At 42.7% G+C, this 27,441-nt stretch overlaps 1 protein-coding gene across 2 annotated transcripts in view; it reads right to left on the reverse strand.

Moving 5' to 3' along the window:
- Nucleotides 1-13,029: 13,029 nt before the first annotated feature.
- Nucleotides 13,030-27,441, reverse strand: part of PI4KA (phosphatidylinositol 4-kinase, catalytic, alpha) — a 59,626-nt gene continuing 45,214 nt past the window's right edge. For both annotated transcript variants that reach the window (XM_014944005.1, XM_014944004.1), the window contains exons 38-55: nucleotides 26,901-26,980; nucleotides 26,571-26,764; nucleotides 25,736-25,826; nucleotides 25,376-25,543; nucleotides 24,797-24,850; nucleotides 23,455-23,575; nucleotides 23,022-23,151; nucleotides 20,819-20,889; nucleotides 19,910-19,982; nucleotides 19,720-19,790; nucleotides 19,057-19,166; nucleotides 18,344-18,448; nucleotides 17,797-17,922; nucleotides 17,355-17,475; nucleotides 16,496-16,655; nucleotides 15,143-15,232; nucleotides 14,188-14,271; nucleotides 13,030-13,361 (exon numbers count right to left, since the gene is read on the reverse strand). In XM_014944005.1, the coding sequence (XP_014799491.1) occupies nucleotides 13,310-13,361; nucleotides 14,188-14,271; nucleotides 15,143-15,232; nucleotides 16,496-16,655; nucleotides 17,355-17,475; nucleotides 17,797-17,922; nucleotides 18,344-18,448; nucleotides 19,057-19,166; nucleotides 19,720-19,790; nucleotides 19,910-19,982; nucleotides 20,819-20,889; nucleotides 23,022-23,151; nucleotides 23,455-23,575; nucleotides 24,797-24,850; nucleotides 25,376-25,543; nucleotides 25,736-25,826; nucleotides 26,571-26,764; nucleotides 26,901-26,980 (1,901 nt within the window). In that variant the 3' untranslated portion in view covers nucleotides 13,030-13,309. The remainder of the gene's footprint in view (nucleotides 13,362-14,187; nucleotides 14,272-15,142; nucleotides 15,233-16,495; nucleotides 16,656-17,354; nucleotides 17,476-17,796; nucleotides 17,923-18,343; nucleotides 18,449-19,056; nucleotides 19,167-19,719; nucleotides 19,791-19,909; nucleotides 19,983-20,818; nucleotides 20,890-23,021; nucleotides 23,152-23,454; nucleotides 23,576-24,796; nucleotides 24,851-25,375; nucleotides 25,544-25,735; nucleotides 25,827-26,570; nucleotides 26,765-26,900; nucleotides 26,981-27,441) is intronic.

Consider the following 27,441-nt stretch of genomic DNA (forward strand, 5'->3'; position numbering starts at 1 on the left):
TCCAAAGAACTGCGATGAGGGCACATTCCAGAGTCACAAGGCCGTGTCCACCACAGGGTAGGTAACACTGGCTTGGAAAAAGCAACCACACTGGAGCATGCATGCTCTAGGGAGAGAGTGCCCAGACCGGATATATCACAGTGATCTATGTCTTGTTTTCCCCATCTGTAAGACTTCATAGCCAAAAGACACACAGACAGGAGAGGAGCTGCACGAGCTACGGACTGTGTGCTAAGCTTGGACATTCTTGCTGATATGGTAGGGATCATCATGCCAACAAGGAGGCATTTCCTTATGCCAAACACCCAGTGCACCACCATTTAGTAAAGAGAGGTCCTTTGGTGTCCACATTCTCCGCTCTGATTTAGTATGCGGTACTACTGTCCTTTTAAGCATCCTCAGTAACTCTGGGACTTTGGGAGATGCAATAATTAGCATAATTGCCAATTCAGCCTCTAATAACATACAATGCGCTTATTAACCCAATTAACCCCCCACAGCACACCAACCATCACAAACAACGCATCTGATATGGCGGAGGGAAACGGCTGCTTGTCAGCACACCGGGATGCGGCGGGGCTGTCACCACACTGGCAAGGGCTGAAGGTAACTCCCAGCAGCTGGGCCCTCACTCAGGTGGGAGATGGGGCCTGCTGCCACTGAGCTGCTGCGCGAGCCATGCGCTTGGCTTGCTTCAGCTGGGTCTCGAGCCAATGGAGGTGTTTCTCCTCCCACAAGGTTTTGCCTGGAATGGGCTGGTACATTTAATTAAGCACTATGTATCAACACCTCCCCACGCACACCCCACTTCTCCACCGCCCCTCTCCCTGGAAGAGTCTCAAGTGGGATTCACTCCCCTGCTTTTGCTGCTGCTTAATTCAGTCAGGCTGGTAAATAATTCAGCAGCCACTCAGCCAACAAACAAACAGGCAGGCAGCACAAATGGCCAGACAGGAAGACAGAAGAATGAGAGAGAAGAAAAAACAAATGGGAGAGTGACAGCCTTTGCTGGAGCTCCTTCTCTACAGGCAGGACTTCCAGCAAGAAGCTGGGCCTATTTCTTCATTCCCTACAGTTATGCTCTCATCCCCTGAAGAAGCAGGGAGTCTGTCTGATACTGCCATGACCTACTGACAGCTCACTGGTTAGGCCCCCACTGAATGCACCCCCAGCCTTTTGCTTCACTTTTAGGGAGAGCCTCAGTACCCTGCTTAAGCTCTTCAGCCTTGAAATCTCTCTGTGATGGGCACCAGCAGCTCTTGGGCTAGAGCTGGGCACACGGGAGTCTGCATCACTGCCGCAAATCTGCTCAGCCCTCTGTTTTCCCAGCTGTCAAGAGAAGATGACAATCCTTTCCCACTGAGGTCTCAGCAGGTCCAACAAACAGGAGCAATGCTAGAAGCCCCACAGTTCCCCGAGTGTCAGCTTCGTGGCTTGCTTCTCTATCACGTCAGCATGCAGAAAGTGAGCAAGCAGCAAGCACTAACTTGTAGAGTATCCGTTCTCAGGCAAGAGATTCCCTACCCACGGCCAAGCAGAAGCTACAAGCATTACAGGAATCTGCACCAAAGAGCCTTGCTGGAATGACATTTCATGCTGTTAAACAGTCCTGTTCAGCCTTCCAGACATTCTGCAAGAGAGCTGGCTTTTCAGAAGGTGTCCAGGCCCCTAAGTAAAAGTCAAGTCACAGAATAAATCAGAAATACACATTTACAAGCACTGGTGATGTTTCAGTACATTGCTGTTTCCTACAAGGTGTCATAGTTCAAGGTGCACAGTGCTCCCAGCACAGAGGGTTGGAGTTTCCACTCCAGTGTCTGTGCTGAAGGCTGCCAATCCTCCACCACCAGGCAAAGTTACCTTCAACACGGTAAGCCTGGCAGATCAGGGGCAGGGGGGGCTAAGAGATACAGGAATTACTGTTTTCCCCATTCATACTCTGCACAAGGCAGTGGAAGAAGAAGAAAGATTAGGGTTAGAAGGTTTCAACATCCACAGAGACCATGGCCTGTTAATTCTGGAGCAGTCAGAGCTGCACAGAGCCCTGGAGGGTGCTTGTGCAAGCTCCACTCAGCTCCCTCACACATCTGCTCCGGAGGTACTTTGCAAGTGAAGGAAAGAAGTCGTGCCTGTAGTATATTGGCCCTTTGGAAGAACAGCTTACATAGGACTTCCTGAAAACATTAGGAGTAGCATAAGTTTAGACAACATAGTGCTGAGTGCTGGATACAGCTGTATCTTATGTCTTTGGACACAGCAAGAACTCCCTGCAGTACAACATACTGCTCAGAAAGCAGTAATTTTCTTTAAGCAATAAAGGCTTTCAATGCAAAAAAAAAAAAATTTGCAATGAATTTTCGAAGGCTTAGCAGGGGTGAAAGTTACCTAACATTCTGCCAGGAGAAGTATCACATGAGACTAAGCTCCTTCTTTCTTCCCCTTATGATAATTCAGTGAACACACCTGAACGCCATTCCTGCAGTTCCAGACTTGGACAGGAACAACCCGATTCATGTGCTCATAAGGCGAATGCCCTCACTCTGTGCTGACTCCTCGCTACAAGATATTTAACCAGTTTGCGTGTGAGGATTGCGGCTAAGGTGGTAGCGGAAACACATGACTTTCAAAGGTGGCGACAGAGCATTGTACAAGCATCTCTTAGATTATCAATCCCTGAATCTATTCTTGGAGCCACATAATTACAAGATAGTTGCCAAACGTCATGATGCAGAAATACCCTTTGCAAGAGTAGAAGACATGCAGGTTGGTTTATTCATACGGTTTGTGTGAACACCCTCTGAGTCTCATTGAAAGGGACAAAAAAAAGCAATGGAAAGCTGACTTCAGTAGGTGTGCACACACAGTAATTACAGGAGAAAGAAGCTTTTTCAGGCTAGGGAATAACTAAGCATTTCCTCTGCCAAAAAAAGAGAAAGAGGTAGCAAGTAACCACCACTGCTCAATGAACAGTTGCAGAGCTAGACCCTGTGCAATTTAAAGAGCGAGAGCCCAGAAAGACACTCCAGGAGAAACAGATACGTTCTGCTGGTGGATACCAGTGGGATAGCTGATCAGGAAGCCAAGCGCGTCCTGCAGCGGCTGAGCCACCGGCAGGCTGCGGAGAGCCGTTCCGCCAGGCGCAGCAGCAGCCTGGCTGGGGTTTACCCACCTACCACCCAATGACAACGGGCTAAAAGGGAAGCGGGGCTACTGCTGACCACATCCGGAGACTGCTTTTGGGTTTGTGCCTGGACTCACCTTGGATGAGCAATGAATTCACGTGGAACCTTCTTAGAGCAGTTCACAGCAGGGTCGTGCAAACCCCTTCTGGTTTTGGCTCAGGCAGGCTCATATTCCCTGAACCTTGGTCTGAGATCTCATTTCAAATACACATAGGCCCTCCAAGCGTAACCACAGCCAAGATCAGCCTGGTTGCAAGTCAAACATTAGTTGGTTTCCACCCCAAATCGTAAATCCCACCCTCTGTCACCTGGAACAAAGCCCATTCTGCTCAGACCTCAGCCTGCATCTGGGGGAAACTGAAAGGTTTCCAAATCCAGCCTGTGCTCTGGGTTGGTAACAAACCCTCCAAAACAGGCAAAATGCACCTGGTTTTGAAGGCTTAGCAGGGGTGAAAGTTACCTAACATTCTGCCAGGAGAAGTATCACATGAGACTAAGCTCCTTCTTTCTTCCCCTTATGATAATTCAGTGAACACACCTGAACGCCATTCCTGCAGTTCCAGACTTGGACAGGAACAACCCGATTCATGTGCTCATAAGGCGAATGCCCTCACTCTGTGCTGACTCCTCGCTACAAGATATTTAACCAGTTTGCGTGTGAGGATTGCGGCTAAGGTGGTAGCGGAAACACATGACTTTCAAAGGTGGCGACAGAGCATTGTACAAGCATCTCTTAGATTATCAATCCCTGAATCTATTCTTGGAGCCACATAATTACAAGATAGTTGCCAAACGTCATGATGCAGAAATACCCTTTGCAAGAGTAGAAGACATGCAGGTTGGTTTATTCATACGGTTTGTGTGAACACCCTCTGAGTCTCATTGAAAGGGACAAAAAAAAGCAATGGAAAGCTGACTTCAGTAGGTGTGCACACACAGTAATTACAGGAGAAAGAAGCTTTTTCAGGCTAGGGAATAACTAAGCATTTCCTCTGCCAAAAAAAGAGAAAGAGGTAGCAAGTAACCACCACTGCTCAATGAACAGTTGCAGAGCTAGACCCTGTGCAATTTAAAGAGCGAGAGCCCAGAAAGACACTCCAGGAGAAACAGATACGTTCTGCTGGTGGATACCAGTGGGATAGCTGATCAGGAAGCCAAGCGCGTCCTGCAGCGGCTGAGCCACCGGCAGGCTGCGGAGAGCCGTTCCGCCAGGCGCGGCAGCAGCCTGGCTGGGGTTTACCCACCTACCACCCAATGACAACGGGCTAAAAGGGAAGCGGGGCTACTGCTGACCACATCCGGAGACTGCTTTTGGGTTTGTGCCTGGACTCACCTTGGATGAGCAATGAATTCACGTGGAACCTTCTTAGAGCAGTTCACAGCAGGGTCGTGCAAACCCCTTCTGGTTTTGGCTCAGGCAGGCTCATATTCCCTGAACCTTGGTCTGAGATCTCATTTCAAATACACATAGGCCCTCCAAGCGTAACCACAGCCAAGATCAGCCTGGTTGCAAGTCAAACATTAGTTGGTTTCCACCCCAAATCGTAAATCCCACCCTCTGTCACCTGGAACAAAGCCCATTCTGCTCAGACCTCAGCCTGCATCTGGGGGAAACTGAAAGGTTTCCAAATCCAGCCTGTGCTCTGGGTTGGTAACAAACCCTCCAAAACAGGCAAAATGCACCTGGTTTTCAGGTTCATCTGGACCTCGTTTCCAGAGTCATGGTGTCATCTAGTGGTGACAGCTTGTACGGGCATACACAGTACCCTCCTCCACTTCCCAACATCCCCTCAGAGTGTAGTGCAATTGCAGGTCCAGTAAGTAACTTTCTCCAAAACGCATCAACGCTTTGAGATGCAGAACACCCGTTTCAGCAAAACCCATTCACAGCCCGAGGAGAGTTTTTTGCAAAGGCTCCCTAATAAAGTGAAGGGCAAGCTTTGCTCTTCCTATCACTTCTACACAATCAGTATGTATGATCTCCTGGGAAAAGGGCAAACCACAATACATTTGAGGGATAGCAATCAGCAGCAAGCTCAGTTGTAAACAGGTTTTAAATTCAAGAGCCGTTATCAGCATAAAAGTTGCATCTGCTGAAATGTCACTTTTACCTACACTGTTACCAATAATGTTCAAAAATCCTAGTAACAGATAATAGAGGAAAAAGGACTCCAATTTCAATTTGTACTTTGAGAGCTCCCATGCATAAGCACACAGATGAGCTTGTTTCTCAAGAAATGGCAGCTGATTTCTGGATTCCCAACTTACATCCTATTCTGTTCAAACTCCCTAAGCGTTCAGCAGCCAAAGCACCTCCCAAATTCAGAGCACATCTTTTGCAAGAAATCAAGCTCCCTACGTCTCACTTCAAACATTTCTAAAGGCATTTGGCCCACCATATATCCCATAAAATAAGGTTACGGCAACATGAATTACTGCTTCTCAGTGAAGCTGGAAACTGATGTACCTGCTCTTAAGCCTGCTCTGGTTTTAAGGAACCTACAGTGAGATTTAAAGCTTAGAAGTTTTACCTTTCAGCTGAGACAGAGCAGGAACACAAACTGCAATGTTTTTCCAGGCTCAGGTGATGGGTAGGTTACCATCAGCCCTGTTCTCATAGCCTCAGGCACTGCACTGAGTCACTTGTCCCACAAGCTGATCAGAGCTGTATCTCAAAGGAAATCAAACTCTCTTCAAATTGGAAGAAGGATCACAGTATCAGCAGAGAGGCAGGGAAAAAATAATTTCAGCATTGTCCTGGAAACCAACTGGGTTTTCAGGTTCCTGAGGTTTTTCTGAGGTTTTATCGTGGATCCAGCTCAGGTGTTTCCTTAGCAGGTTTGTCTTCTTACCTAGAGCTTAATCCCTCCCTCTGATCTAGTCATCCTGTCTGCAAGCTAATGAGCTTTAAATTACTGTATATTTGTTTGCCCCTCTGTTTGAGTTCTGATCTGTGACACAACCACAGCTGTAGCTGGACTTGCTTCTTTCTTGTCTGGGGTTGCAGCCTAGAGGCCAAACTTGATGCTGAAAACATTGAAATTCAAATGCCAGTTTACATGTGGGTAAGAGGGAGAAAGCACTTTTTGGAGCCAAGGTTTCTGTTGGGATCCATCCCTAGCCAGTGTTTTTTAAGCCTGGTAACAGCATGGTCCAAGGCTATCTTCATAGCAGAGAATTCCAAACACCTGATCCAACCTTTGTCACAGACAGCATGAGGAAGACTATCAACTACTACTTGCCTGGACTCAAAATGACCACAGGAATTATTCTTAACCAATGAGCTCTTTATAGCTGCACTGATTTAAAATGCTTTTTCTCTTGGACCTTTTTTCTTCCCCCATCCTACCACCTGTGTTCTGCTTATTCTGCGCAGCTTAGAGACTTCACAGTGCCATCTACCCACTATGTCTACTCCAAAGGCAAAGCCCAAGGTGAATTGCTCAAAGGCAAGAGAGAATGCTAAACTACTGTTATGTGGGGAGGTTTTTATCTTTAGTAATTATTCATGAACCTTAAAATAATGGACAATTTACATCAGAGCCTGCATATAGAGTACTTTCAAGCCCAAAGCAGCTTTCCAAAACTGTACATGCACAGAACCACAGAACCATAGCCACCTCTGGAGCCAAATACAGCTGCTTTTAATCCAACACATCCAGCTACTGCACTGTCCGTGACAAGCTTAGTTTTTCAGGTAAATGAACTATAGATTTCTGCACATTTGCTATAAGAGAGGAGACCCATATATTTAAAGGCTTCACCTGAGACAACAATGCAGAGTCAGAAAAACTCATTTCCTTCACATTCCTTGGAAGGTCAAAAACCACCCCAGCAGAATATGCCAGAATTCAAACTGCTAGGCTCTTGAGCAATCTCATATCTGATATTCAGGTACTCCCTAGCTGTCCTGCTCTACCAGTCAGTGCCTGCCGTGACAGATCTGTCACAACTAAAGGTCATAGCAAGGTGTTCCCTGCCAGACTTGCTCGTGCTACAGGAAAGGCAGACTTGTTTCTCCTCAATTGCTCGGTGCATGTGTCCAGGCGCCATCAGCTGTTTCGGAGTGCCCTCTGCCGCCAGCCCTCACAGCTGAGAGGCTGCAGCTATTGAGGCTGAGAAAATTGCCGGGATCTGGGTTATGGACAGACAGCAGTCAGCACCATGGAGGCCCCGCACTAGAGCTGAGACCTGCATTCAGGGCCTGGCCCTAACTGCCCAGGCTCTGAAGGCGGATGGCTGGAAAGCACTGCCGCTCACCAGGGCTGCACAGTCAACTGATTTCAGGTCTGTTCTCTGAGACAACTGTACCTCAGCTCACCTCCCACACCTCACAAAGCTCTCACCCAGTTCTTCTCACCTGGCACCCCGGGGCAGACAAGGCAGCAGATGCCCCTTGCACTGCCCCTTTGCAGCCATGGGAGGCAGCTTTACTCTTCACTTCTACCCGGTGCAAGTCATCGGAGTGAAGAGTAACTCCAGTCTCCAAAGGAAACAGGAGAGCTGGCTTTCATCCTGCCCTAGTTCAAGACCTGGAGCCAGGAGTGGAATCCCTGAAAACTGCACAGAAACAGCTTCTATCTAGGTGGTAAGAGATCAGATATTCTAGAATATTCTATTAGCTTACAACCTCTAGTATTTGGCAAAACTGTTTAGTCAGTCAGTTATCCTCACAGCTCCAAGAATCTTTGCCTTACCCTTACCAATACTGTTTGTTCAAGTGGCTACAGGCAGCCAGGCATGTCACAAAGATTCAATTTTCTGACTCTCAGTGCCAGAACATGATGTATTCCTGCAATTTGTTACTCACCTAGGTTAATAAAGTTCTTTTAAGCACAACACCCATAAGTAGCTTTATTAGATCACTCACATTACATGTACTCCTGATCAACAGACGCAGCTGGGACTGCCCCCTAGATTTGCTACAATTTTGACATTTTTTCCCCTCCCACAACAATGCACAATTCCTTTTGCCAGGCTTGTCACTGCAAAGCTGATACTACTTGCTTAAGAACAGACGAAGGCACATTCCTAGCTCTGTATCTGTCACCAGTGAGGGGTTTTTGATTTCCAAAGATGTGAGGAGCAGGTGTTCAGGGTACGTAACATAGTCATTGTATGGCACTTAGACCACACTCCCAACAATCACTCCTAATTCCCTTCCTCCTTTGGATGCCATGCTTCCCTTCGGAAGAGATACCTGAATGCAGTCAGGTAGGTAACTTCTCCCTTCAGGGAACTACCAGCCATTGTTGTCCACCCGCATGATCACTGCGACTGCTTATCTGTCATCCTCCCTGTTCTGCTCCCCTAGCAGAGCCAGGCATGACGTTCATAAACCTTAACACAAGCATGTTGGCAGTTCGCTGCTGCTAAGTGAGCACCAAGGCTAACCACGGCAGCACTGACCCTGGAAAGGGACGTGTTAGAACAAGACTCACAGAAACACTTTCACTGCTATTAAGCAACTGATACTGTACCAGAAACAAACACAAAGAAGTCATCGAGAACTGCAAAGCTCCAGTAACATCAGAAGAACAGTTCTTTTGGGGAGGCTGTGCTATTTAATAAGCCAGCTGATGGCAGGACTGCACATTACCAGAGCTCATCTGCTTTTGCCAGCTAAGTAGCTTACCTCATAAATATGCACCTTACAAATCTTGCTTCTTCAGGATTGTCACTCCTGTGTCCTCCCAAATGCAGAAGCCTTACAAAAGCAGATGAGGCACAGAAAACCTTAAACCAACCCACCACTGACATACTATAGGTAACAGCCTGGGGCAGGCCTCCTTCACACCAGGCCTAGATACTGCTGCAGCACCTCCAAACATGATTTCAATGTGCTTTCAGTAACAAGGTTCTGTTAGAAAACCCCTACCTAGAAATGATCCCTGTGCATGCTGCCTTTGGGTGTGCCACGTACTGCCCAGCAGATTTTAGTCACTATTAGATGGGACAAGCAAAAGTGCATGTCTAAACACCAAGCAGCAGAGGCACAATACTTCTCATAAGGTCAAACAATTACTAATCATGCTTTTAAGCTGTATCTACATTTAGGACAAATCTTTTGTTAACCGCTTTATTTTTGGATAGCATTCGTGTTGAAGCAAGGGGAAAGGATGGGCATATATACAGTGAAAAGGAAAAAAAAATCTAATGTAAACTGTTCTCTTGGCCACAATCCCTCCCCCCCTCCTCAGCATTTTCCAAAGAGGACTCTGGCTCCTCTTTGGCTCCTCCACCGAGCTCCCTTTCTCCGCCACATCAACCCTGACTCTTCCGCAGCATGTGCTGGGTGTCAGCAGGGGGTACCACGGCCTGAGCACCAGCCAGAACATCACACATGCACATGGGCTAACAGGGCTGGACTGCTTCACTGCAGCCTCCAACACACATAATGAGATTAGCATTTGAATAGTGCTGATCAAGTTACCAGTAGCACTGAACCCTGGGTCCATCAGATGCAAATGAATCACTATAAATTTTGCTCCTTTCTTAAGGCCTCTTTATATGCACAGCCAACACAGAAAGAACTGCAGTGGGGACAGCTAGGGAACTCAGTCTCTCACCAAAATCTGGAGAAACCGTAACAGCATCTTAACAGCATCTTAACAGCATCTTTACTTAGACAAAACTTTTTTTTTTTTTTTTTAGCAGCATTTTCCCCCCTTTTTGATGCATCTTTTCTTGGAGGGCTGTGGAAACATCAGGGCATATGCAAGCATAAGCTTCAGGGACAAAAACCTTCAAAATGCTTTCACATAGGTCTTAATTCTATCTGTTCTTAATTGCCTGAGCAACTTCTGAAAGTCCTGCCAGCCTTCTTGTGTAAAGGACATATCCTTCCCTGGTGGGAGGATGAAGGTGAACTGTCTAAGCCGTCTCCAACTGCACTAGGTCAGTATTTCTGAAGTGCTTGCGATATTCTGCAGCATCTTAATATTCTCACCTCCTCAGTCTCCCTGGAGGAAGATACAGAACACAACCCGTTTAGGAAAAATAATCTTTAGGGCACTGCCTTGCACGATTAAATGTAAACTGCCTAATCCCCTCTGTATCTCAAAGGATGCTCAGTTACAAGGGAGTCCTCTTCCATCTCTTGTGCTGCAGGTAGGAACCCTGAGAGGAGGGGAAGAAGGCAGTCAACTTGTAAAAATGAAATCTGCACATGCCAGCAGGTGAGCTTTGGCACACACCGTCTCCAGAAACCACAGCCAGAAAAGAACTCACAAAAGCTCAACGTTCCTACTAACATGGAGTTTTAACACATTCACTGCATTTCCACAAGCTTCATAGCAGAAAAAACGATACAACCAAAATATCTCAAATGCAGTTACATTCATTTTTAAGAGCATACTGCAAACCAGCTTGTTCTTGTGATAAATCCAGTTTACCTCTACATGCAATTGGCTCCAGGTGCTTTCATTTCTCTGCACAAGTTGGACAGAAGAAACTAAGACCATGTCAGCTCTAGACAGCCTGACTGAAGTACATGAAATAAGCGAGCACTGTGAAGAACACTCAAACTCATCCACTTCCTGATACAAACCCCTGGATACCTTTAATTACACTCAAGCAGATTCTACATGTGTTAGAACACACAGGAATTGTCATGGGGGGTGAGATTTGCAACTGGGAGTGACTTTATGAAAGCATTAGCAGAGCTTGATTTATTATTCCAAATATTATTACTCACCAGCTGATAGTCAATTCTAGCCTCACATATTTCTAACACTACTACTATAAGCTTTTGTAAGGAAGTTTATACCTAATACCCATTTATCCTGTACTCATTCAAGAGAGCAATTTCTCATGTCATCTCCATTTATGCTAGCTCTTAATTGATCTTCTCATCATAAGGCTGCTTGAGACACTAATTTGTGTTTTCATTTTACACAGTGCATTTATTTAGAGATGCAGGATATGACTACTAACTTGAATTGGAAAAATACTAGAACTCCTCACCACCACCTCTGAGAAAGCAGCAGCCTTCACATCTCATCACTCCATCCTCTCCCCACTACAGAAAAGGTGTAAGGAAGTATATCACACTTGCAGTGTCAATCAACTCCTTTTCCTATGGAGCCTGAATAGGTACAAGCAGATGCAGGCACAGAGCATAAAAATTACTCCATGTCCCTGTTGCTTGTACAATAAAGCTGAATGAAACCAATAATTCTTGCACACTACTTCTCCCCAGTGAAAATCCAAATATTTTTAGAAAGCCAGCAGCATCTCCCCGTTTTTCTGATGAGAAATGCGCTCAGAGCCCACCTTCCTGTGAGCCACCCACCACACATGCAACAGACATTAGCACGAGATCCACCTGAATAGCTGTGGCAAAAGCCCAAGCCATTTTTGAATGAAACAGGCAGACTGCAGCCCCTCCGTGGGAAAGAGCCTGGCCCTCCACCTCAAAGGCAGAGGAGCCTGCCCTCTCTGCCCCCTCTCCTGCCCCTGCCCCCTGAGCTGCGGGCACCGCAGCAGGGCTCCCTGCCACCCCCTCGGCGGCCTTCTCCAGCAGGGATCTCATTAGCCAGCCCAGCGTTCCCTCAGGAAAGCAGAAGCTCACCCAGGGAGATCCAAGTGCTGACTCAAAGGTGCTCAAAAGGGCACACCACCATGGGAAATGGTGCTGTGACACCACCGGCTCTGCAGGGCAAGCACCCAACTGTCCCCCTCACACACCAGCCCCGCTCCCAGGTAGCCCCAGGAGCCCGGGCCGGGAAACTACACCGCGGCTGCCTCGTGGAGGCCAGAACCCTCACACGAACAACCACCTCCTCCTCGGGTCTGGGCGCTCCCAACCACCCAGGCCCGGAACCCTTCACGGCGCGGCCCCGCCTCAGGGCCGGGTGCCCCTCACAGCACCTACACTGGGCACCGTCGAGCTCTCCTTAGGGCTGGGTCCTCCTCCGGATGGAGCTCCCTCGAGGCACCGCTCCTCCTCAGGGCCGGGCCACGCCCTCACAACATGGCTTCTCCTCGTGGCTGGGCCCTCCTCAGGCTCGAGCCCGCCTTGGCGCCGCGCAGTCGCCGGGCCGCCCGGCCCCGCCACGCTCCGCGGGAGGCAGCACCCCCGGCACCTTCCCCCGGGCGCCCCGCCGTCAGCGACCCGGTCCGGCCCCAGCAGCCCCTTCCCGGAGCGGGCCCGGTCCGGGCGTCCGGGGAAGACAACCCCCGGAGAGGGAACTGTCGCCTTCCCCGGAGCACGTTCAAGGATGACCGATGCCGAGGGGGAAAGGCGTGTCCCAGGGGGGCAGGGCTCCCTTGAAGGCGGCGCAGGGGCAGCTTTACCGCAGTCCTACAGTTCAGCTCCTCGGTACATCAGTCTTGTGCAGAAAATTAAATTTGTGAATAAAAAATGTCACTCGGATGAGAAGCTGAAGAAGAAATCTGATTGTCAATATGCAACGAACAGTACACAACCGAGCAGAATGATGTCCTCTATAAACTAGAACTCAGCACGTGGCAAAAGATTTGCAACACACACAAAGTCTAAGGTCTTTTATTGCATTGTATAGATTAAATATATCTTCAGTAGAGTCTCTTTTTTTAAAACACCAAAGGAAAAAATACATTCTTCATGTACATATGAAATACTGACCACGTAGCAGGGATCACGTACAGTGCAAAGTATCAACACAGCTACATAGACATCACCACCTTGGATGATTATCAGGCTTTTTCTACAGTAGAATTAAAAGAAGTCAGCATTTCTGCTTCCCTTCCCTTCCATGGCATTTTTCAGGATTGTGCAAGAAAGATTTGCCTTTTTTTTTTTTTTTTTAGTTTTTAAAGGTATAAAATCCTTGCATTACATGAAAAGTTGTCAAAACCCACAAGCTTGACCTCTTTCACTCATTCATAATCAAAGCACAATTTTTGTTATGATTGCAGCCCAACTCCAGAAATGTAGGGAAAACCAGAAAAAGATATAACCTCTAGAGAAAGGAATGAATCAGACTGATTGTTGCAGTGTCCAGGAACATGTACTCACATGTATGCACACATACACAAAACATAGAATATAGCGAGGTGTGATTGAGCATCTCCTATTTATTACAAGTTTGGAGTGAGGGCACGGGGTCATGTGTTTCACTCGGGCAGTGAATCTCTCATTTCTCTCAGTATGGGATGTCATTCTGGTAGTACTGGATCATGTCATATGTCCTACTCCTGTAGCAAAAAAGCAAAGCCAGAGGTAAGTTAAAGTTTAAAAAAACACTGCACCCATTGTCACAGAAACAAACATCAAGATCCCAAAGAAACAAAACATGGGTGAAGGAAACTTGCTGCTAATCAAAACTAGCCCTACACACTTTGAAGGCATTGTGAAGACCCAGTTACTGTTTTGAACAGCACAAAACATCCTGCTCTTGTTTAAACTAGGTAAAAGTAGTATTTCCATGCTTTTCAGCGTGGCAACAGCAGCTTGAATCCTGTGTTTGGATAAGCCAGAAGCGCCTCACATTGCATTGGCAGTTTGTTTGAGGAGAAGGAAACACACAATGAACAAAGCAAGATCATCAGGGCCACACGGAGATAGGGTTATGTGGAAATAAAAGGAATCTTAATTAAGGAGAATGCTAATAGTGAAAATCCCTTTATTCATAGAGGTGACCCTACCCTATATAAAAGGAGATGCCACAACTAGATATATAACCCTAATAGTACAGTTGGCTATGCTCTAACACAGGAGCCACCATGCTTAACTTTTGGGCCAAAGATTCACTCTGTGAAAATGACAGTGTCATTTCCAGACAGAAAATCTTCTATTCTTTAGACTAGTCAGCCTTGCTATTTGACCAGCCTGGCCTTAAACCTTCCTTCCCAGCGTAAAAAAGAGGAGATGCAGCATGTTCAGAAGCAAAGCTGTCATCCTCAATTATCTAAATATCAGCAACTCAAAAATGTCTGGCAGCTGACTGATAAAACTACTTTTTGGTTCTGCTCAAAGCACCTTCCTGCAATGATAGGGAAATGACATGCACAGATGCCAAACCTGTTGCTGAGGAAACAATTCTGGATGATCTTGATGATGAAAGTTGCAGCCTCCCGTTCGGTCATGTTGGGACTGAACCTGTGTCTGTATGCGGAAAATCACAAAAAGCAAAAGTAAAATTAGTGAGGTCCCCTTCGAGCACGATACAAACGTGTCTTTGCGTAAGCTTAGCCAGGTGTTGATTTCACTTGTAAGTACCTGCTTCTTGTGAGATGACCTCATACAAGTTTTGGAATGTTTTAATAAGCACTTGCCATTAGTCTTACAGTGAAAATAGGCTGTGAACTTTTTGTCAGTCTAATGGTAACTCTAGGAACAACAGACCCCTCCTTCAGGCAGCTGCTGCTTTTAAAATACTTTGTACCTCATAGTGCCCTTGAGCTCCAGCCCATTGTATTTTATGAATCTGTGCTTATCTTTAGGAAGTTGTAGGAAGTTATATGCAGGAAATGCTGAGCTAACTCTGCTCATTCTGGAACTAACCCCTGAGGCATAACCCTGAAGGGCTGTTTAAAGCGTCACATTAGAATCTGTGTTTGCCTGAGCTGTTGGGTATTACAACAGTTCCATTCAGTACTGCATTTTCTGTACAACAAACTTTAACATGCTGTTCTACAGAGTCCACCACCATTTCAGAGGATGTAAGACTCTGCAACGCATTACCTCTCAATTACAGCAGTTCTTTCCTTTACAGTCTTATTTTGCTAGTCCTATGAACTTAAAGATAATCCATGTACTTGCACAGTTGTTGAACAGCTTGAACTTAATTCTACAAAAAGGCCTCCAGAATTCCTACCTCCTGATATATTCTACAAACAAGTTACCATTTTTACAACATTAGGACATTTAAGGTATTAGAGTAGCCTGACACTTATACTCACTGCACAAGTTGTGGCAGTATACATTCTGTGAAGAACGTACGAACAATTTCCAGTTCATACATTTGCTGACTTACTTTAACAGCTTGATTGTCTGCCCTCGGAAACAGGGCAGCCCTGTATCCAACATTAGGGTCACCAGTGAGACTACAGCATCCATATAAGGCCTAGAGAAAAGGAGGACAAAAAGCACAGGACAGCACTCAAACTTCTGCAGCCATAGCAGGTAACGGAGGCAAGCTGAGGAGCTCAACAAGCTGGATCACACCTTTTTCTGTAATTAAATCAACACATATAATCCTCTTACATTTGCTGGTGGAGCTACATCATTGCTTGCGATCTTGTCACTGACTATGAGATACTTGGAATGCTGTATGATGAACAGTCTCAAGGAGGATTACACAAAACAATGCTTTAGTAAACACCATTTCTTTGACATAAGAAAGGTGAATCAGTGCTTCAAAACAGTACAAAAGGCTGAAATCAGCAATACCACAGTAACAGATTATCTTCTAATTCCTAATTACTCCACGTAATTCTTTGCTATATCAGCCCAGTTTCCCTTCTCCTTCCTCTCCTCCCACTTAGAGCATTTATTACCTACCAAGCTATTACTCTACTACTTGGGTGACATTTTTGCCTTGACACAAAACTTTCTCCAGACTGCTCCCCCTCAAGGAACCGAGTTGATCTTGACTCCAAGACAGCCCCTTCTAGGGCTACTAGCTGAAGAAACTCTGATTCTGTAAGATAACATCAATAATACTTTATACTCGTGATAGAATAAACTTTTATCTAGACTCTACTGTACTGTCCTCCTCCTGTCCACATGCAACATCCTCTTCATACAGATCTATTAGGGTTCCTGTGTATTAAAGCAAATACTGTTTGCTTGCTGTGGTGCAAAGTAAAGTTGCGTGTCTTTATGGTGACTGGCTGGCAGTCACAGTTAAAGAGCTGAGCTACCAAAACCCCTCCATATTTTACAACAGAAAATTGTAGCACTTTTTCATATCTCCTACCTAATTAACTCTATCTGAAATGGTGAATAATATGATTGTCCTATTTGGGAAAATAAGAAAGATTTTGATTCTCCTGCAGTTTCTTACTGCGAAGTTTTAACAGCATACTAAATTGGTGTTTAACACCACATTTATAAATTAAATATAAAGAAAGGTATGCAACATCATATTCATAAATTGAATATGTAAAATTTTCAAATATAATATAGGAACAGAAAAAAAGCCCACAAAGTTAGGCTTAGGCTGTAAAACTGCAGAATTAGTAAGTTGTTTCAAAGTTTGCAAGATGTATCAGGACAGTCTGAAAGGCTCAGACCCCCTACAGACAAATGTTTATTATCATTTATCTTTTCATCTGGTTTTAGGCATGCAAGCACTTCCACTTTTGAACAGTTAAGAAAACCTTACCTGACTGCCAGATAGCCTCTGACACACATCTCCATAAACCATTTGAACGGAGTTGCCTCCATTTTTCCTCCCATTATCATCACCATCTCATCAGTCAGCTTAATGTCAGGCTCCCAGCCCAGATTTCCACCAGGTGAGCTTTCAAACATGAATCCAAAATCTGTGCACGAAAGATAAGCTGCCTCATAAGCTTTGTTGGTTAATTGTGTGCTGTCAAAGCTTACAGAAGAAAGGACAGATGGATTTCACATATTAATACCTAGGTTTTTTATCAACATTTCAACTCCAACTGGAAAAGAGCTTTGGTGAAGTATAAGAACACCAACAAAAGAATCATCACCATGACATTAGACTAGATTTAAGAATGATTACATCAAATAAAAACTCCTTGCTGAAACATCTGTGCAGATCCAGAAAAGCCAAGCTAAAGCAGAGGTTGCAGCCTCACACAATTATATAAATTTACTTGTCAAATTTAATTCATACTCATACAGTGATGAAAGAAAGTCAAAGATACATTTATATGCTTATATATACACACGTATATATATATGTACGTATGCATAAGTATATTACACATATGTAATATATGTAAGTAATATATGTATAATCCATCCATACATGTGTATGGATTCCTATAGCTGGTAAAACTTTGCAAAGCTAAATTTTCCAGAAGCAGCCAACACAAGTATCTATACAATACTGAACAGGCATGAAAAAATCTCATGCATATTTACAAAGTGTGAAATCAGTACATAGACTGATGTCAAAAGGGAATTTTTTTATGGTCTCCTATGAGCAATACTTTACAGCAGAAGGAAAAGGTAACTACTGAAATTTGAATGTGGATATGACTGACCAATATGAATGATATGTCCCTTTTTGTCCAGCATGATGTTGCCATTATGCCTGTCTTTAATCTGGAGCAGAAACAGGAGAAGACTATATGCAGCCATACTGCGGATGAAATTATAGCGAGCCTGTACAAACGAGAAGTTAAAACAAATCAGAAGAACTTAGAGAATTTAATAACTTTCCATCCCAGGAGCAGATACAGCTGAATAAAGTTTTTGTTTCATTTTTTCCATTCGTGAGTCGTTTGAAGCAATGTTCAATGATATTCTCCATACATCTACAGCTGCAGTAACTTCTGTATTTAACTCATAGCTAAAAATGGATTATCAGCATCAGAAACCAGATGCAGCATTATGGTAATCATTATCCAATTATTGGTCATTATTTCCTAGAGCTAGAATGCCTCTCAGTTGAGATTTTACCGTGCTTGCCAACTGATATTTTACCTTCTGGAATGCAAGGGTAGACTCATCTCCATATTGCCTTGTAAAGTAATCATACATCCCAAAGTCTGTCTGCCTGCCCAGCTGGTCACGGGACGTGCAGTCAGGAATGCATTCAATAACGCCGCACTGAAGGGGAAGAGGAGAAACAGAGCTGTAAAGCACGCTCCCAACATAGATTTTGTTCATGGCTTCTGGCAGTTATACAGGTCTCCTGGGAAATGTGGGGAAGCCTATTGATCACTGAATACAGAATTTCTAGTTTATTCATTAAAAAAAGGTATATGCAGATTTTTAGAATTTCCATGCAACATAAGATGACCTCTGTGACTTCCCACTGATTTGCACGATGTAATCCCAAATATCAAACAACAAACATGAATAACCACAGGCAGCAAAATTTCAGAGCCAAAAGCTTTTGTCGCTGGTACTCGAAATATTTGGCATCAGTGATGTAGGCAGTATTTCCTTGCAGTATGAAATTTTTATGTGTGCTATAAAAGGAACTAGGAACTATTTTCTACACCAGTACAGCTAATTGCCCACTTACCCCTGGAGCTGTGGCCACCACTCTGTATGGAAACACAAAAAGATCCAGGCCTACTAGCTGAAATATGTTCTTGAAGAGATCAATGATTTGTAAAGCTAACATGTCCTGTTACAGAAGAAAAAAATTGCACGAGCATTACAGGGGTTATGCATCATAAGTCAGATTACAAAAATACTCTGAGGAACTCTGAAGTGAACATTAAGTTATCCCAGCAGGTCTACAGATGTGTGCTTGTGTATGCACTGTGACTCTGGGGGACATCAAAAGGGGAAAAATAAATGCTGTTTAAGTGGGTAGCAAGCAACATCGAAGATTGAACTACTGACCTATGAAGAACAAACTTTTCCATCACTCTTTGATAAGAGGGTTACTAATAACTCTAGGTATAATGGTTAGCATGCCCTCTTAATCAAAACCAATCAAACTTCAATGTACAAGATATGACCTTGGAAACTACTGCTATGTTACCAATAGTTCAATTGAAAAATAAACTCTGAAAAATAATTTTACTTCATGGTAAACTGTCTTGAAAGAATGGCCTTTATTTCAAAACCAGAATTTCTGTAGTGGTACAGTTTTCTCCCTCAATCCGTAAGAGGTGGAGATTCTAAAAATCCCAGAGAAAAATATTTCTGTACTAAAATTATTTTCTTCTTATGTATTGTCACATACAAATCTGTCTTCCATAACTGCAAAGCCTAGTAGCTTTGTACCTGTCTGCAGTCATCGCCCACTTTAAAGATGGCTGCCTGCCAACAGATTTTCTTACTGTCTACCCCTTCTTCTGCACTTTCATCTATGGAATCAGAACGACAACGCAGACCTGCAAGGAGAGAACAAAGCAAAACCCAGACACAGACTTTATTAGCAACTTTCTCCGCACTCAAAACCACAACAATTCACTGCAGGTGCACTACAGATATTTCCGCCTTGCAAGATGAATACTATAAGATAGTTCCTTTTGTCTACGGGAACATATCAAAATATTGTTCATGATTTACCTAATTTATGCCTGATTTGCATTAAGCTAACCAGCTAGAGTATCCCACAAAATTTATTATGAGAAAAAAATGCCAAAACCTGGAATTTGCTACAGTCTAAAAAACAGGGAAAGGCAATCAATTTATATGTTAAAATTTCTTCAAGACACTATGTGGCTTGCTTCCTGGGACATTAAAAAAATTTTGCAAAAGCAACAGATCTAAGTTTTCAGAATTTTCTTATCTATTCCTTTGATCCAGTTTCATTTCTAAGCTGAACCACTGCAGATAAAGTTCAACATGTAAATAATTTTTACATAATATCACTAAAAGCAGGCAAGTTTAAAGGAATTGGTGACAATTAATGTTGTCAATGATTAAGACACAGTTACTAACCTTCTTTTTCAAGTTCACTAACTCCACATCGCTTCACTTTAAATTTGGCCAGGTAGGGTGCTTTTGCTGCACTGAATTGTAATTAAAACAAAGACAATGATGAGTGCAAGTTAGCCAAACAAGAATTTCTAGAAAAATACCTGACTATCATGAATTAACTTAATGGGACAATATAATGAGAGCATAGTACCTCTGCATAGGAGTTCCTGATTTGTAATCAATGTCCAGAACAATAGCTTCAGGATTGCTGGGCAAGTAACAGCCTGCAAAACAGAGCAGAGCGCTGAGAACAAATCCACTGGCCACTGCAACAACGCACGTTAGAGAGTAACCGGTGTTAAGTGTCTGTAACATTAGTACATAGTTTGAATTAAATAAAATATTAGAGATAAACTGGAGATTACAGTCTGTGAGCCACAAAGGATGCAGTATCCTTTGCATTAGTGAGTGACTGGCAGAGACTAATACAATATGGTTTTGACCTAATACTGCAGAATCCGTACCACAGAAATGTACAGACAGAACTTCTCTCATGACATCCCTAATAAGTCCCTAGTAAGACGTGGCAACATGTTCCAGTGCACTAGGGAGGACCCTTAGGATCCAACACACGGCAGGAGAATTGAGACCTATTAGATAGAAATCAGGAAAACCAAACTCCATCTTAAAGAGAAGATTCAGATTGGGAAAACATACGTTCAAGATTTGAAAGGACCTTCAGACAATGATGTTTCAAGGGAATGCCTGACGGGAGAAAAAGGAGAATGAATGGAACTGGATGTGCTTCATTCTTGAGGTAACATGACTTCTCAAAAGTGTCTTTTTTAAAAAAGTTTGTTGTCTGTTTTAAAAAGGTGGTCCAAATAAAAAGAGCTTATTTATATTCCCTCTTCAGGCATAGATTTCTACTTTTATCCATGATGTTCGTTACCTATTGGGTGGGTAAAAATGTTTCAAGAGAGAAACAATCCTACTGTAACAGAACAGCCACCACCAGCACCAAAATGGAAAGCTGCCACTTGCAGAGATTTTAAGATTTGCTTGCAGAAAATACAGTGCTCATGTTAAATGCAAAAAGCCCACTATGTTAACTTCTTACCAGGCTGCACTTTCACCTCAGACAGAGCACTCAAACAAGCTTTTTTTCTTTCATCTCCTTTAGGGAATGGCCTGAAAAGATGAATGATATTTTATTTATCTGCATACTATACATTACTGTATGTACTAACATCAAATTTGTTTCAAACTTACACAACTTTCACTAGAAATGTTTCTTCCTGTAACGACAAAGATCTCTTAACGGCACCACTTCTAGAGAACTTACAGGCTCAATACCTAACCAGAACATTTTCTATGTTAATGAAGGTTATAGTTTTTGCTTTGTAGATTTAACATTGATTTGACATACAGGTTGTTAACAAACCCAAACAACATAAGAGATGTGAATGGAATATATTAAGGCTCTTCCTTATACAGAAATTTGAGCATCATTATACCCATTAGTTATACTAATATAATTTTCCCTTGTGGAGCTTTTTCTAGAATAAGAACATTGCTAACTAGAAACAGACAAGCCAGCAAAATGCCTATGGAATTACACGCCTAATTTGTTCACATACTTAGCATGAATGCATGTGTCAACTGAATAACTGGTAACACAGTTAACGCTTAGTACATACAACTACCCAGTTTGCACATGCACTCGTGTTAACCGTCTATTGCAGTCAGTCCCACAGCTGCATGCTCACCTGAAGGAGCAGCATGCACCTGAAGGGTATTACTGATGGCTCTCGTGTTAAGGAATACAGCAGGTTACTGAAGCAGCAACATAACACAAGATAATGAAATCATCACAGATGATACCTTTATTCATTTATGCCATCTACAACGCAAATAGCATCTCTTCTATGTTGTCTTTACATTGGAGATGCACAAAAACCAGATACATTTTAAAGCTAGGGTGTAAAATGCAGTGCTTCCAAAGCACAATTACTATCAGCTGCTTAATTATGACTTTACACTAACAAACGGTGGATTGATTTCATTCTAAATGTCAAGATATTTAGATCCTAACGCCTTCTTTTTAACTGATCCTACTGGGTGAAAACATCTTAACATGCACATAGAAGGCACATGATATGTCATTCTTTGTGATGTAAGTGTCGTTTAGCCTGATGCCCTTACAACTGGTGAATTACAAAACTTTATTTTAAAGGAGGTATGTTCCAGGAAATATATTTTATATGACTTTCAAATACTTTTATACACCAGAGAATGTTTTAAAAATATGCGATGAAACAAGACTTCCAGACTTTGAGCTTGTGTGCTGAGCTGCTGCCATCCACTGGCAAGCTTTATGAAAGTTAAATTACATATCTTACCACAGTCTTTACAGTAAACAGTGAGAATCTCTCACTGAGCAGGACTTCCAGTTTTAGCAAATCAACAATCGAGTGTTTATGACACCAAATCTTTCTCCAGAACCACAATTTATGATTGAAGGAAGAAGACTTACATATGCAAAAAGAACAACCATCTTTGTATTACACTGAACAAGGAAATCTCTTTGTGAAGAGGAAAAGCCAATTTCATGGAGTTTTAGCGGAAGGTAAACCATTTGTCTATGCATGAAGTTTTTTAGATTTGTGGTGGGGTTTTTTGTTTGTTTACTTTTAAGCTTCACACAAAATGTTAACAAGTTATAATATGCAAAAAAGTGACAGTCAATCCAGTAGACCTAAACAGAGAAGTGCTGTTTTTCCTGCCTGAACCAATCTTTGCTTACTTGTTAAGTAAAACATCGTAGCATATCCAAAAAGCCAAATTAATGACGCAAGTGTCAACTAGACTGATGGGATTTCAACTGGGACAGGAGGATTGACCGCTTTACCAATTCCATTACTTTTCTATGGAACTTCATTCCACTATTAGCAACCACAACATATTTGATAACAGCAGATTAAAAAGTGAAGTTCAAGTGCATAATTGTCTACTTCCAGAATAAAAAACTATAGCTGTTTTAGACAGACTGCAAGCTCAGAGTGCGAGCACTGAGATCAGGGCAGGAATAAATTATGTCTGAAGTCAAACTAAAATGAGCCTTTGCATCCTACTATAACTCTTAAGTTACATTTAAGAAAAACAAAATAATCCATTTCTTATTGTGTAAGTAATTAACTCTTTTTTCCTGAAAACAACTATCCTAATACCCCTAAAAGCAACTTAGCCTTTTAATCGGGATGCTGGTAATTAAGAGAACAGCGAGCTCCAAAAGAATGCAATTTCTGAAGTACAATACTTACTTGATAATGGCTGAAACATTGGTGATTTTATTAAAGAAATCAAATTCCCGTTGGTAGAACTCCTTGGCTGGGCCAGATAATGAGCCAGTTATTTCCTCTACTAGCTGCTCCAAAAGTTCTCCAATGTCAGCTGCATGTGAAAAAGGAAGCATTTGTTCCAGAAGCTTATTTCAGAAAGCTAAATGATATGGGTGATGGAAACAGACACCTTCAGATAGTATTCAGGAAAAGGTACTGATGCAAATATTGCCACATCTCTTTTGATGCATTTTGCCAGGTAAAAAGCGTCTACAGAATGGGCCCTACCTCTACAAATAGAAGAGAAGTTCCTAGCTAAAAGGATTCCTTCTGCCACAACAGAAGGAGGAAGGAGATTTAGTCTGAACTGAGACAAGGAAAAGAGCCAAGAAAGATTATATTTTAAAGCACTCACGGTCTTTTTGGTGTCCTTCTTCATCCAGGTAGATATTAGTTTTCATGTTCCAGATGAATTGGTGAGCCAAGAGCTGGGATTTGGCAGCTGCCCACAGGATGTATTCTCTAACGTAACCCATCTGCAACCATATCCAATCCAGTAAGTATAAAAGGTCATTACAACTCTAGCAGACTCAATATTACTGCTTCTAACAGCTATTCTTCAAACTTAAAAATATTTAATGAACGGAAAGGTAAGACCTCTGCACCTTTGAAAATGGCACTGTATTTTAACAGGTAGTGAATTGATCTAAACAGTTTTCAACTTTATTATTGACACATTCCATTATTCTAACCAACCTTCTTCCCACTTCTGTGCCATTTTCTATCTGTTCTATTTGGATTTCAAATCTCTTTTGAGTTTAAGGCATTTTCTAGTTTCTGTACAAAGCACAGTGGAATAGAGGCACCAGTCTTGCTTGGCATCACCAAATGCTCCTGTAATACCAGAAATCTAGACAGCATCAAACAGACTGTGCATCTTAGTGGCAAGAACTGCATGTGCTGGCACATTTCCTCAGAAATTCTAGGAAGCAAGAACAAATATACAAAGGAAGTGTAGGAAGGAATCCTACTCATTCCAAAAGTTGCATTCTCTTTCCTCTACTTGCAGCTACTTCTGTAGTCTGTTGAGGCTTATATGTCTGACTGATACTGACAAGATGTCTGATGTCCGTACTCTGCATTGCAGAGGATACTCATCTATGCAAAGTTCTCAAATAGTAACAAATAGAGTCACCTACACTAATGGCTGAGGACGTCTTCACCTGAAAATAATGCACTGACCAGAGCTCACATACCTTGTAGGCAGATAACAATGATCTCACACTGAAGAGCTCTGAACTTGGTCATCAAGCTTTACTTTTGGCTTCTGCAAGAGGAAGCTAAGATCCAATTTCATATACATGATGAAGCACAAGACACCCCTAGATATTTTCTCTGGCTAACTCCACAGCAAAATAATTAAGGATAGTGATTAAATTTCATTGCTGTTTGTCTCATGCAGAACTTCAAAAGCGTTATTCAGATAGAGTCCTCAGCTGGGGTTTCCCATAACAAAATCTCTTTTCTGACAGATGAGCTATGTAACTTCTGGTTTCTCAAGTTTACCTGTTCATAAAAGAGGTGGTATCCAAAGCAAGCCAATCTCTAGAGACAGTAATTTTTCAGCTATGTATTAGATAAAGGACAACAATAAGTAGCATTGGTCTAAGCTTAAAGTTTGTCTGATTCGCAGTTTTAAGTCTAAAAGCTGCTTTAAAAATCTGGTTTGTTCATACACAGCTGTTTCATATCCTCACCTTGTCATACCTAAGTGCCTGCACAATCTGTGGAATGTAAAATAAAATGGCATCCTGAAAGAGAAAAGAAAGTGGTCAGAAAGGAGGACGAGTCACATGCACAAAGAAAAGCTCCTTTCAGTTAGCTGATGAACAAAATACCACTGCCTCTTTATTTTAAACTATATATATGCCACCTCCTCAAAGTATTTTTCTGTCCAGTTACTCCCTTCGAAAGTATCATTAGTAATCACGTATTTTACACTCCTAATGCAAGTCTGACAAGTGCTAAAAATCCAGCCTTCTGCTGCTTTAGAAGAAACACCTTTCCGCTGAGAGAAGATTTGGAAGGAACAACTTGAAAAGAGCAGTCTGAAGAATTCAGCTTAGTGTGATTTACAACAAAAAAAGTTACAAGTACACAAGTCAGTATTATGTGGGAAAATTAACTTTAGCTTTTCATTCCAATCTATTCACATTCTGCAGTGTGATGTGCCCATTTATCATACGTGCCTCTCCATGGTATTATAATGAAGCCTGTGGCCATAATGACAAAGGCCATTACTTTACTTGAAATGTTAAGGCTCTCATGGAACTCACCGGAGGAAAAGATCGTAGGACTTTAACCCCATACTGCGCTGTTAGAGGATGAGGTGGATACATGCTCGAAAAATAGGAGAGGCCAGTCGGTGGATCTGTTGGTGCCCAGCACAGAATGTGGCTGAGCTCAGGTGCATCAGCATCTATTGTATGCCAGGTAACCAGGTACTGAAAACGGAGGTCAGACACATTAGGAGTCTACAGCATTCTGTAATGTCTGGGTAATACATATCAGACAGTAATGCTATAATCGAGTTCCACTAGATCATACACTGTGTTAAGTAAAGACTGTATTTTCCAGTATGTCTGAATGAAACAAGCACAGAGGGGCCCTGTAACAGTATAAATATTTGCAAGTACCTTTATTGCTTCAGGAACATCACTAACAGCTCCTGGGTCCAACCGAACCAGACGAGTCACTTCTGTTCCAATAGCTTCAGTGTTCTTAAATCTAAGTATAACCAGGAATACAATAACGTCATTAGAAATGTTTGATAGCCTCTTCTATTTATGTGAAGATGAGGAGAGCAAAAGGCAGAAAAGTATATACTTAATAAACAAATAGCCCAACTATGAAATAATGCACACTGAGGGACCAATACGCTGTCAAAAGAGGATTCAAGAACAACTGGTCCTCATCCAATGCTTTTGTATAAACCAATTGTATTTTAGCCCAATTTTGGATTCTTGGCTGAAATACACTGTCTGGGATTCTACAGAAACCAGCCTGCAGAACTCTGCTTGGCAAAAACTACCACTGTTGTAAGGGGGAAAGAATTTCCTTTCCCTTCCAGAGCCAACTATGCTAATTCTCCTATAATAATTATTAAAGTGTAAGCCAATATATAGCTAGAATACTTCATCCAAAGATACTTTTAGAACAATTTAAATACTGTGCCTGCTAATGGGTTAAATGCTATTGAAAACCAAGCATGATTTCTTCTGAACAAACCACTGTCTAAGCGTTAGCAAAGAATGGGTGGCAGGAAAAGGAGGCTGGACCCTGCTAGAGCCTGAGCCCAATGAGTATGTTAAGTAATCCAGTTCTTCTAATTTCAAAGGTCTCAACCAGCTGTGAAAGTATGCAAGGGGGCTGTAAACAAAAGCAAGTGCCATCAGTACTTACACTGTAAGCACTCGCTCAGCTTCTAAGGCAGCAGGAATTACATCAGTTCTTTCTGTTGATATATCTCACCTGGTAGGCAGTTGTACAGCAAGATGAGGAGAAATGCTCCAAGCCAGATTGACATTATCCTTCCATTGCTTCTCACTAAGACTGATATACTTAGACCTCCAGTTTGCTACACTGCTCTCTCCAGCCTGATCCAGCTCTAGCTCAGGTGAAGACAGTGGATTGTACCATGTGATTAAGCGTTCAATCTCAGTAGCCTGAGGGAAAGCAAAAGAAAAAAAAAGTGTTTTCTGGAAGAAGGAAAAACACTCCCGATTTCATACTTTATGTATCCTGCAACAAAAACAGGGTGTTAGAAGTTCATACGGTTTCCCCATTCTTCTGATGACCCACCAGCAATGACAGCAGTAATGTTCTTCGCTTCATGTAGTACTTGTGTAGTTGTGTACCTCTGTTAGTCTTCTTAGACATTCCTTGAGAAAAAGACAAAAAAAGTTTTCAGTGGCTTTTGCTCAGTATGTTAAATGGTGCTTTTAAACTGTCCGCACCTGGCAACATTAACATATAAGAACGGAATGACCACAGAGCACTTGTAAATTTAGATCAGAGTGACTTCAGAAAGTCAGCACTGCAGCTACTCATTGTACAGTTGTTCTCTGAACACAAGGAGTACAGCACACCAAAGGGATATCAATTTAGCCAGTACTGCATTCACTTTAGGAACACGATAGCCTACTAAAAAGAAAGAGCACACAGTTTACAACTGTACAAGAACACAGCCCACAATCTAATGTCACTCTGCTGCCCCCAGAAAGCACTAGGGTCATGTTTGCACAAACAAAGCAGTTTCCTGACAGGATTTCAATACATCTTCATCTTCAGTCTTATTTCTCCTGTACTACAACAGCCGAACATTCTATCAAAAAATGCAGGT

Source organism: Calidris pugnax, unplaced genomic scaffold (assembly GCF_001431845.1).
Source record: "Calidris pugnax isolate Ruff unplaced genomic scaffold, ASM143184v1 scaffold138, whole genome shotgun sequence".
NCBI lineage: Eukaryota > Metazoa > Chordata > Aves > Charadriiformes > Scolopacidae > Calidris > Calidris pugnax.